General features: G+C 43.3%; 2 protein-coding genes across 3 annotated transcripts in view; one reads left to right on the top strand and one right to left on the bottom strand.

Moving 5' to 3' along the window:
* LOC308100155 (uncharacterized protein) overlaps positions 1-12,216 on the top strand; it is a 36,477-nt gene that overhangs the window by 16,120 nt on the left and 8,141 nt on the right. For both annotated transcript variants that reach the window (XR_013934415.1, XM_080449075.1), the window contains exons 7-13: positions 542-648; positions 6,899-6,982; positions 7,111-7,202; positions 10,003-10,074; positions 10,528-10,656; positions 11,082-11,191; positions 11,939-12,197. Coding sequence is in view for 1 of the 2 variants with exons in the window: in XM_080449075.1 (XP_080305201.1) it covers positions 542-648; positions 6,899-6,982; positions 7,111-7,202; positions 10,003-10,074; positions 10,528-10,656; positions 11,082-11,191; positions 11,939-12,197 (853 nt within the window). In the remaining variant the exon portion in view is untranslated. The remainder of the gene's footprint in view (positions 1-541; positions 649-6,898; positions 6,983-7,110; positions 7,203-10,002; positions 10,075-10,527; positions 10,657-11,081; positions 11,192-11,938; positions 12,198-12,216) is intronic.
* On the bottom strand, positions 7,627-8,618 carry LOC308100162 (NADH dehydrogenase [ubiquinone] 1 beta subcomplex subunit 3-like). Its single transcript, XM_080449084.1, has one exon. The coding sequence runs from the start codon at positions 8,471-8,473 to the stop codon at positions 8,195-8,197; it is 279 nt and encodes a 92-aa protein (XP_080305210.1). The 5' UTR covers positions 8,474-8,618; the 3' UTR covers positions 7,627-8,194.

Raw genomic sequence — 12,216 nt, forward strand, 5'->3', positions numbered from 1 at the left:
TGTTTTCACATCACTGGGTTACAGGTGTAAAGTGGGTGAATTTTTTTGCGTAACTCCATCATTTAGTTTTTTTTCCAGAAAGGGAGAAAAAAGAGTGGGCAGGGAAGAGGGATAGCAAAAAAAATCTAACATTAAATAAGGATGGCAGCGAATATCTAGATATCTATATACATACACATAGCATAAAACCAGCAAATACAATTTGTTATGACACAGCTGCCATTATTATGACAGAATCCCCCACCCTCCAAACCTTCAAAACCACTCTCAAAACCCACCTCTTCAATATGGCTTTCCCCAGCTAACTGCACCCCCCCCTGTTTCACTGATCCACTGTTTTTATTGATTTTATACCTTAGTCTTAGCCTTTTCTTAGTGTTTTTACTAATAAAGTTGATTTTCTATTGTTGTAAAGCATTTTTGGGTACTTAGTAAAGTGCTATATAAATTTGAGATATTATAATAATAAAAAACAGTGTTTTCTTTTTTACTTAAACTTATAATCAAATCAAACAAATATTGTTTTATTGTGTATGTGTAGTAAGGGGTCTCGGCGTGTCAGAGATCTCTGGTGGAACGGTCTTCCTCCCAGCGTCCGAGGAAGAGTGTGGAGTCTGGCCATCGCCAACGAACTCAACATTACACCTGGTACACACACACACACACACACACACACACACACACACACACACACACAGTTAATACTTTTCATTGGTAAAATATTTATTTTTTTTGTTATTCATTTTTTATTGAATTTTCAAATTACAGACAAAATTGCATTTCAAGGAAACAATAATCATAAAAAACATCAGTATCCCCCACCCCTCTCCCCCCCCTTCTTCCCCCCATCCCTTCCCACCCCGCCCTCCTTCCACATATTCACACAACACGATCACAACTTCATCAAATCAATAGGTCCTTTAGATCAGATATCAAACTTGTCCACAGTGTTAACGTGCCCTGTTTGGCATGATTAATCCTGGCCGATGACAGTTCTAGGTAGGCAATGTCCAAGAAGCTCCTTAGCCAGTGTGTTTTGGATAAGTCATGTGGAGGTTTCCAGCGTTGGACTATAATCTTTTTGGCTGCTGTAAGTCCTGCCAGCCAGATTTTGCGTGACTTTACAGTAAGAAACAGTTTAGAGTCATCATTCAAAAGATGTACAAACGGATCCATTGGCAGTTGTACTCGCATTAAGTCTGTTAAGGTCCCCAACACATTTCCCCAAAACTCCATAATCCCCGGACATTCCCAAACCATGTGGACAAACGAGCCCAAGGTTCCTGGGGCACAGAATGTACAATACGGGTCAGGTGCCAGTCCCATTCGGTGCCTGATTCTGGGAGTTACATATGCTCTGTGACAGAACTTAAGATGTATATACTGATGATTTGGATTTTTTGAAGCACCAGCTACATTGTCCCAAATAGCATCCCAGTCCAATTCTAGCCCCAAATCTGTTATATCACAGTTCCAGGCTTTCATTCCTGCCGAGGTTGTATATTTTTGAGAATTTAATTGATCATATAAATATGACACTATTCGTTTAGGAGCTCTCTGAAACCAGCTAAGAATGGGATGATCTTTTAACTCGTTACCCCAGGGAACCCTATTGGCCCTACAAACGGATATCACTCTGAAGTAAAAGAATAGAGAATGCCTATCGACACCATATTTTGAGACTATATCTTGAAAATCTAGAATGTTAACCAAGCCATTAATATCTTGCAGAGTCCTAATGCCCTTCTCCTCCCAGTTTCTGTTAACAAGTGGTCTTCCCCCAGACAAAATGTGGTTGTTATTCCATATTGGAGCTGCTTTACACCATTTACTTTTAAATCCTATGAATCTTTCCACTGTTCTAAACACCTGTAATAAATATGAAAAAATCGGTCCATAGTATAGATTACATTTTCTAGTAGAAATACCCATCAGGAGGAAATCCTTCAATTGTACAGGGGTTAACAAGTCACGCTCCAATTCTTTCCATGAAGATGTATTATCATCCTCCATCATGACATTGAGACTTCTCAACACAAATGACCAGTGATACAGTTTGAAATTAGGACATGCCCATCCCCCATCAGATTTCCTGTATTGAAGCACAGACCATTTTATGCTCGGCTTTTTACCATTCCAAATGTATTTTCTTAATGAGGTATCCAGCTTTTTCCAATATCCCGCTGGGGGTGCCAACGGGACCATTGAGCTGATGAAGTTAATGCGGGGCAAGATATTCATCTTAACCACCGCTATACGCGCTGGTACTGACGATGGCAGATGTTTCCATCTACTGATATCGTCTTCTATTTTTGTAGAAACTAATGAAAAATTCGTTTTAGCAATAGCCGATAGAGAAACACTAATTTTGATACCCAAGTAAGACACTTCGTCAGTAACAATGATCTGGGGAGGAACGGCCACGTCACACTGATCCACATTCACAAGCATTAATGCAGTTTTAGATAAATTAACCTTACAACCTGAAAAGTACCCAAAATTCTCCAATATTTCCAACACAACTGGGAGAGATCTCTGCACATCTGCCATATATATCAGTGCGTCATCAGCATACATCGAAACGGAATGTGACGTCGTGCCCACCGTAATAGGAGAGATCCGAACACAGCTCCTAATCAATTGCGCCAATGGTTCGATGGATAAATTAAAAATGAGTGGCGAAATCGGGTCCCCTTGTCTAACTCCCCGTTTTATATCAAACAAGTCTGATAGGCCTCCTCCAACATTGACCCGAGCTGATGGAGTAGCATACAAAGTTCGAATCATGTTGAGAAAATGGTTTCCAAATTTGAATTTTTCTAATACCTTCCATATATAGGGAAACTCCAAGCGATCAAAAGCTTTTTCGAAATCAATAAACAGTAGTCCACACGCAGGAGGAATCTTGCCTGTTGCACTCAAAATGTGGAGGAGTCTACGAATATTGTCAGCGGCGAGACGGCCTTTAATAAATCCAGTTTGATCAGGACTAATTATTTTCCCAATGACCGTCTCCAGCCTGCTGGCCAGAACTTTTGAAAATATTTTAAGGTCTGCATTTATCAAAGAAATTGGTCTATAATTTGCACACTCCAGGTGATCCTTTCCGGGTTTTGGAATAACTGTAATCAGAGCTGTGTTCAGGTCTCTATGAAAAAAGCCCTTTTCAATTGCATAGTTCAAAGTTTCCAACCATATCGGACCAACGACCTCCCAAATTGCTAAATACAACTCCACTGGGATACCATCTATACCAGGTGAACGGCCCTTGTTAGTATCTCGCACAGCTTTGAGTAATTCCCCTAATGAAATAGGCGCATCCAATTTCTCTGTGTCCTCTGATGTTAAACTAGGCAAGTCCAGTCCTTCAAAAAACTCTGTAAAGTCCTCCTCTGATGGGACACCACCCTCTGTATATAGGTCTTTAAAATAATCCTTAAATGTCTCATTTATTTCCTCTGTTGATGATACCACACCTCTTTTAACACATTTAATAGCTGGTATAGCCCTATTAGCTTCTTGTCGTTTAAGTGTTAGTGCCAGTAAATGGCTAGGCCTGCTGCCCTCTGCATAGTACTTGTGTTTAGTTATGTGAATCATGTATTCTGCCCTGCGTCTTAATAAATCATTTAATTCTGCTTGTTTGACTTTAAGCTCGTTTTCTATAGACAAGGTGTAGTTCCTTTCAAGCGTGTCTTCTAACTCCTTACATTGTTGTTCCAACCGGGAAATATTTTGCAGTCTGGTTTTATGTAGATGGGAACTAAACCATATTGCATTATTTCTAATAAACCCTTTCACCGTGGCCCAGACTACAGTCATATCCGCAACACTGTCCTTGTTTATAGAAATAAACTCAGCCAGTTTCGTCCTCAATTGAGTAATAAATTCTTCATTTTTCAACAAAGTGCAGTTAAACCTCCATCTTGAAGCCTTATTTTTTATATTTCCGTAGTCAAATGAAGACATCACCGGGCTGTGATCCGACAGAAGTCTGGGTAAAAATTCTACTGAATGTACAGTGGACTGCAAGCCAGAGGAAATTAAAATGTGATCGATACGAGTAAAACTTTTATGCCTAGGTGAGAAGTAAGTGTAGTCCTTCACAAAGGGGTTGTGCACTCTCCATACATCCACCAGGTGGAGATCTTTTACAAAACAACTTAAGGCCTTAGATGCAGAGTCCTGAGCAGATGCCATAGATATAGAGGACTTGTCCATTTTGCCATCAAATACAGCATTCATATCTGAGCCGATATATAACTGATAATCATTTAACTTTAGAAGTTCTGCAGTAATTGAGGGGAAAAAGTCAGCTTCAAAAACGGTTGGTGCATATATGCTAACAAATGCAACTTTTTTGCCTTGAATGGAAGTACAGCAGAATGCCAAACGTCCCTTCCTGTCTGAGCCTATCTTATCAACAGTAATATTTATGTTGCGCCTTGATAATATCATCACTCCTTTTGTACGTGTACCATCTGAAGAGGCCACAATTGATTTATAGAACCTATTTTGAACTCTGGGGGTGTCCTCAAGTTTAAGATGCGTTTCCTGCAAAAGAGCAATGTCAATTTTCTTCCTTCGTAAGTAATCTAGGACCTTAGAGCGTTTTTGTGGTGTGTTTAGACCTCTGACATTAAAAGATACAACATTAAAAGACTCTAACCTTCCCATGTCATTAACCTTGCCTTGGATTTGTTGTGATTTGTTAGTGGAACTTAGAAGAGCCCTTCCCCCCACCCCCCTCCCCCCCCTCGCCCCCACCTCCCTCCCCCCCCTCGCCCCCCCCTCCCTCCCACTCGCTCCCTTACTTCCCCCCACCCCCCTCCCCTGACTTTGTAACATCAGTGAGAAACACTTAGCAACGTCTGCCACTGAACACTGTCTGCCCCCCCCCCCCCATTATTAATACAATGATGAAACCTTACCCACAGATACAAAATATATGATAGAAAAAAATAACCTGCTTAATCCTAGGTAAACAACTCAAATATACGTATTCGTTGATACATACTTATTAACTATGTGACCGAAAAGACATTTACACCAAAGGTTGTCGTCACTCTCACCGCGGCTCCAGTAAAATAAACGGAGGAGAAAAAAAAAAAAAAAAAAAGAAAGAAGAAGAAATAAAACATTGGAGCACGGAGCCTTTCGGCTACCGTGGCGCAGTTAAAACCAAAACATACACATCTCTTCCAAGCTTAATAGTCCACCGCAAAAAGGAAAGAACATTGCAATTTAAAAAATAAATAAAAAATACAGACGACGATTTACCTCGTATAGTCTTATCATATGCATTGTTCTGAACACAAAATATTATATGGACTGTAAAATACCTTCTAAGGTGCCTTGGTTTTCTTCAAAACAAAAACAAAACAAACAAGAGGAAAATCTATAAATAAATGTTTCAAAAAATCAAAAAATCGAACCCCCGAAAGACCCCCAGTACCATCGCTTGTCCGTGCCTGCCCACTCCAAAGCTCACCCATCTCCATTACGCATTGTCGTTGTCGCTCTCGTTGTCGTTCGTCGCCGCCTCCTCCTCCATCGTCTCGCCCTCCATCGCCGCTGGATCCAAGGCGTCCCTCGCCTCCTCAGCCGATCTAAATGACATCCTCCTGCCCTTGTAGTTAACTTTAAGAATGGCTGGGTAGACGAGATACGACTCGATGCCTTTTTGCCACAATTTGGTGCGTATTTCTTTGAACGCGCGGCGATCTTTCGTCGTACCGGGGCTGTAATCGGCAAAGAACAGCAGTTTGGCTCCCCCAGGTAGAGCCGGCTTGGCTTTCCGTGCTCCCTCCAGGATCGCCTGTCGGTCGGGGAAGTGTAGAAGCCTGAAGATCATCGTTCTTGGTCCCGATGTCTTGTTGGAGAAGATTCTGTGTGCCTTGTCGACGGTCACCACCGCATTACGCAAGCTTTTCATGGTTGGAATCCATTTAGGTAACATCTTTTGGAGATAACCCCTTGGATCGTCTCCTTCAGCACCGGCCGGCAAGCCGACCAATCTGACGTTATTTAACCTGGACCGGTCCTCCAGCTCGTTCAGCTTCTTCTGGACCCTAACCAGTTCAGCAAGGCAAGAATCATTGACCCCCTCGCCCGTGCGCACATCAGCTTGCAGGCTATCTATCCGGCTGGACATCGTGGCAAACTTTTCAGCGTGGACCACCAGTTGCCCTTTCAGGGACTTAAGAATATCGCCATTCTCTGTCAAACCTTTCTGTATGGGTTCCATAGCTTGGCCGATTGCGTCTTTTACGATGGAAGCTACTAGTCCTTGCCAGGTTCCCATCTGCGATTCAATTGTTTGTTTGATTAGCATAGCTATATCCCCCGTTAGCATGTTAGCCTTCGGTCCGTCGCCTGGTCCTGGCTGTTTGGGAGGCGAGAAAGCGAATGGGTCGGATTGTCCATCCATAATGGTGAAGTTATATCTTAAATTGTATCAACGTTTGAAAAAATTGTGGAAAAAAGTAGTCTATGAGTCAAAAAATATATATAAAAAGAGGAAACTTATCAGCGCTCAGTGCCGTGCGGCCATCTTGCTTCGTGCCTCACGTGACTCTTCCATTGGTAAAATATTTATAAAACCCACAGACACAATCACTTTTACATATAGCAGATCTACAAGCTCTCAACACGTCGCATTGCTATTCTTTGCTACTTTTGTGTGACATTGTAGGATGACAAAGTAAGGCATTGATTTACAAATCTCTTCAACCAAAAATAGTCGATCTACAAGCTCACAAGTTGTGAGCTTGTAGATTGCCCCCCAGAATACGGACCGCTAATGTTCTCAAGTGGTTACACACACGCACGCGCGCGCGCGCGCGCAGCAGTAGAGTGTGCAATGTTGAATTGTGTGTGTGTTGTGGTGTTTGTGCAGAGCTGTATGAGATCTTCCTGTCCAGAGCCAAGGAGAAATGTAGGAGTTACAGTGAGACCAGTTCCGTCAACGACAGTGAGAGTGGTGAGACACCTAAAACTGTCTGTCTGTCTGTCTGTCTGTCAGCCTGTTTGTTTATTATACTGTACATTATCATTATCATATGTTTATTTCTTGAATAAAGTCTATGTGATGTGTGTGTTTGTTCTCAGAGGGAGCGTCTCTTGCAGACAGAGAGTCCAGTTTGGACCTGATTAAACTGGACATCTCCAGAACCTTCCCCTCACTCTTCATATTCCAGAAGGTACACTGTGTGTGTGTGTGTGTGGCCGCTTCATTGACTGAAAACCTAGTGCTGAAAATCTAATGATGCTAGTATGTCACAGGGACCAATTCAACCCTTGATGTTGAATGCCAAGCAGGGAGGCATTAGGGCCCATTTGTATCGTCTTCAGTATGACCCGGCCGGGGAATCGAACCCCTGACCTCACAGTCTCACGGCGGACACTAACCACAAGGCCACTGAGCTGGCACCTGTGCTCCTCCAAAAATATTCTGGTGTGGTATAATAGTTTTGTTTCGTTTGGTATATCCATCTTTTATTCAAACTTGTTTTTATTCCTCCATGAGGAAAGCCTATGACAAGGCTAGTCTATGACATCAGTACTATGATATCATATTGATGACGTCAGGGATCTCCATATATGTGTAGCAATAGTGGCTCAGATTCTCTGCCTGATGACCAAAAGCCTAATATCTCCCCCGGCCAAGGGGGAACTCCCCTTTAGGCTAGTGGTTAGGATGTTGGCATTCCACGTGGGAGATCTTGGTTACATATGGTTTTAAAAGGGACACAGACAGACTTGCCCAACGCCTCACTCTCGTCTCCCCCGTCCTCATGTGAGTCTTACATGCAGCGTCGCATCTCTGGCATCTCCTCAGCTGCATGTGCACAGCATGTTTGCGGTGCCCTTTGTCTTCTCGTCGGTAGGAATATCTTTAGGCATGGTATAAGCTCTTCTGTTCTAGGCAAATCATTTTCGAGGATGTTAACACTATCTTGTCAAAACTGCATCTTTTATATCATCGCTGTCGGGCAGATGTTGTTGTTTTAGTGTTTTGGTCAATTAACGCTCTACTTTGTCGTACAAGAATGTCGTGCGAAAGTAGCCAAGCATTGTGCTGTGAGCTTGTAGTGCAGCATTTTGTAAATGTACCGTTTTGGATAATAGGTTTCCACCCCGACAGCGACAATGTGGGATGGCTGTGTGTGTGTTGAGGGCAAGAACTATGACATCAGTGGTGGCTGTTCTTTGGTGGGAACAGGGCATACTCGACAGCCAGGGCCACCGTGAAGGCAGCGAAGCCCCACTTGAATCCTCTGAGCAGCACGTCCGACAGGGTCACCGCACGCGAGAAGCCCCCCATGTACCTCCAGGCCTCGTTGCGCGCCCACGGGTCCGTAAGGCCCCTGGCCTTCAGCCTCCGCTGGGTGAACTCCAGCGGCGTCCCCTCCACCTTCCACTGCCTCCAGTCCGGCAGGGACCCCTTACCGTGTCCGTGGTCACCTCCCATAACTAACTAGATGATTGGCTCTTACCTCTGTAGCAAAGGCCTGTGCTGCGTTCTTATTTTGGTTCCTCTAGCAAAATACATCACTTTAGAGTTGACGTAATGGTGATGTCACTGCAGTCAGAGCCATATAAGGAGAGTTGCGTCACCTCCGTTCACTTCATCGGGCCAGGTCTTCTACATAGTAGCCTTCTATTGGCGAATAGTGACAAATGGAATGCACTGGCGTCTATGAGCGTTTGTCACCATTTCGAGTTTACCTGAACCACGTGACCGGCGCTGTTTCTGCCTCCTCAGTGAAGTAACTCTCCAATAGAATGGTCTGGTGAGCGCTATCTCATATTGATGATGTCATGGATGTCGGTGTGGAACTCCATATTTGAGCATGATCGGAGAACACAACAGATTCAAGATTGAAGAGGGTTTATGTATACTGTAGTTACGAAGCAGCGTGGCGGCTGGCCGGCCTCCCAACATCCTAGATAGTCATACTTTTTTTCTTCTATAAATGCGTGAAATCTCTACGTTTCTGCATAACTGCATAACTTTGCTGCATCTTGAGAGCCGTCCAACAAATGATGTGGATCTCTGGGTCCACATGGGAACGGTGTGGCTCCAATGTAGACCTCGGACTTCCTGTGACCAATGACCAGCCTGTGACGTCAGTCATCTATGTCACAGATGACTGACGTCATAGTTGTCCATGGCGTCAGTTGTCTATGACGTATACAGTGTGTTATGTACAGTATGACTCCAAATATGGGCAAGGTTTCAGCCCAATCGCAGCCCTAGAAGAAAGAGAGAAAGGAGCACATCTGTTTGGCCTGAGTAAAAATCCCCAACAAGGTGCTCTTTGGGTGACAAAATTGGTGCAATAAAAGGGATGAGACCAAGGCACTCTTGTGGAAAAATGTAAAAGCCTTTAACACATTCCCTGCCAGAGGGTTTTTTTTATTTTACTTCCCCCAGTGCCAGTGTTTAATTTTTTTAATTTAAAAAGCCGAGATACAGGATTTTAAAGTAATAAGTTAACCAAGGAGTGAATGGAGCTAGAAATCTTTGGATCGTGATATCTCTGGTTCTGTGTGGATAAATTGAAAAAAAAAAAGACCAAAAAAAAAACGGTTATACTCGTGGATGGATTATCTTGGCAGTAAACGGGTGTATTTTTCATCAACGGTTATACTCGTGATTGGCAGGTAAAGTGTTAATAGTCTGGCTAATGCATAGCAAGAATACAAAATTATAATACAAATTTGTATATTCTGCCTATGCATTAGCCAGATGCTTTTAAATTGATTGTTTTTGCCTTGGTCTCTTCCCTTTTTTTGCACCAATCTCAGCCCTATTGACCTCCATTATAAAATTCAAAAAGTATAAAACGTGTGGGAAAAATTGTGGCCTAGTCCACTGGTTGTCAACAGTGCACGAGGACAGGATCCTCTGTGTACAATTGGAACACAGACAGATACACAAGCTCTCTCTCTCTCTCTCTCTCTCTCTCTCTCTCTCTCTCTCTCTCTCTCTCTCAGGGTGGTCCCTACCATGACTTACTCCACAGTATCCTGGGTGCTTACACCTGCTACAGACCTGACATTGGTTATGTGAGTCTGAGCACACACACACACACACACACACAAACAAACACACACACACACACACACACACACACACACACACACACACACACACACACACACATGCATACAGAGCTAACCTGTACAGATGAGTAGTTGAAATGACTATCTCTATCGTTTACCTACCTGGTGTTGTCTTTGACTCGCGCAGAGTTTTTAGTGTGTAAAACATTCCGGTGAATCCAGAATCCAAAAATGAAAAACTTGATGGAATGAATCAGAGACTCCATGTAACAACAGCAAAACTATATAAAAAATCTGTCCATAATGCCCAAAACATCGCACATATTATCATGTTCCAGAAATATCACCAATAAATAGACTTTAAAACACACGGAAGCTAAAGTGAACTACCATTGTTCAGAGAGGAGTGCTTTTCTTATTACTTATTATTGTACTGTAACTTGTGTGTGTGTGTAGGTGCAGGGCATGTCGTTCATTGCTGCGGTGTTAATTCTAAACCTGGAGGAGGCTGAAGCCTTCATCACCTTCGCTAACCTGCTCAACAAACCCTGTCAGATGGCCTTCTTCAGAGTAGACCACGAACTGGTACGTACACACACACGCACAAATGCATGTGTCATGCACACAACATAGCTGATCTACAAGCTGTGAGCTTGTAGACAGCTAAGTATTGTAAGCAACTAAGTATAAATCAAGCCGAACTCTAACAATCTTTTAGCCATAAAGCAACCCTTTTTCTTGTGAGGAGCAGGAACATACAACTATTATTGTTCCTCTCTCCATCCTCCAGATGTTGAAGTACTTTGCTATATTGTTCCTCTCTCCGTCCTCCAGATGTTGAAGTACTTTGCTATATTGTTCTTCTCTCCGTCCTCCAGATGTTAAAGTACTTTGCTATATTGTTCCTCTCTCCGTCCTCCAGATGTTGAAGTACTTTGCTATATTGTTCCTCTCTCCGTCCTCCAGATGTTGAAGTACTTTGCTATATTGTTCCTCTCTCCGTCCTCCAGATGTTAAAGTACTTTGCGGCGTTCGAGGTGTTCTTCGAGGAGAATCTTCCTCATCTGTTCAACCACTTCCAGACCAACAGTTTGACCCCTGACCTTTATCTCATTGACTGGTGAGTTGTCCCGTCTGTTCTGATAGGACCTTGAGTCTACAACATTAACAACATACTGTAGCATGGAGTTATTCAGCTGTTGTTACTTGGTAACCTTCTTTCAAATTAATTAACTCAATTCCCTGTGTTATTCATTCTCCTTAGTGTACTTTTCGAAATATATTAGGGTTCAAGAGGTTAACTGAAAACTTAACCTCTTGAATAATATACCGTGTTGACCGGTCCTTTTCCCCTCTTCCAAATCTCAATTTTGATTCGATTGAATTTGATTAGCTAGATTAACTAATGCGCCCGTAGCTACAGTATATATATAGTTGTTGCTGTCGGGCAGAAACCAGCTAACTCCATTTTGACGCTTTAAAAAAATATATATATAAATCAGTGCTATTGAACACCTTTTACGTCTGTGTGTTGGTAAAAAAAACCCAATGAAAAGTATTAAAAAGCGCTTCTGACAAAACCAGCTAACTCCATTGGATCCTCAAACTTTCTGCTAAACCAGCTAACTCCACCAAAGGGGGGTGGAGTTAGCTGGTTTTGCTGACTCCAGGCTCCACCCCCTTTTGACCTCAAACCTCATTGTGAGCATGGAGGTCCATTCAGCTGTTCTTATCAATGATGAACAAAACCTCCTAGCTCCACTTTTTGTTTAGTTTTACATTTTGGAGTTAGCTGGTTTCTGCCCGACAGCAGAGGTATAATACGTTTGACTGATTGGTCCATCCATTCACCCGTGTCACCTTGCAGGATCTTCACGCTGTACAGCAAGTCCCTGCCGTTGGACGTGGCGTGCCGCGTGTGGGACGTGTTCTGCCGCGACGGCGAGGAGAGCCTGTTCCGCACGGGCCTGGGCATCCTGCGGCTGTACGAGGAGGTGCTGCTGCAGATGGACTTCATCCACATCGCCCAGTTCCTCAGCCGCCTGCCCGAAGACCTGGCCTCCGACACGCTGTTCACCGCCATGGCCAACACGCACATGGTCAGCGGCAACAGGCGCTGGGGGCAGGTGAGTCACGTTATTGTCA

The sequence above is a fragment of the Gymnoscopelus braueri genome (assembly GCF_963280865.1).
Source record: "Gymnoscopelus braueri genome assembly, chromosome: 14".
NCBI classification, from domain to species: Eukaryota; Metazoa; Chordata; class Actinopteri; order Myctophiformes; family Myctophidae; genus Gymnoscopelus; species Gymnoscopelus braueri.

Coding starts and splice junctions, on each gene's coding strand:
- LOC308100162 (XM_080449084.1), bottom strand. CDS start 8,473: ATGGGAGGTGACCACGGACACGGTAAGGGGTCCCTGCCGGACTGGAGG.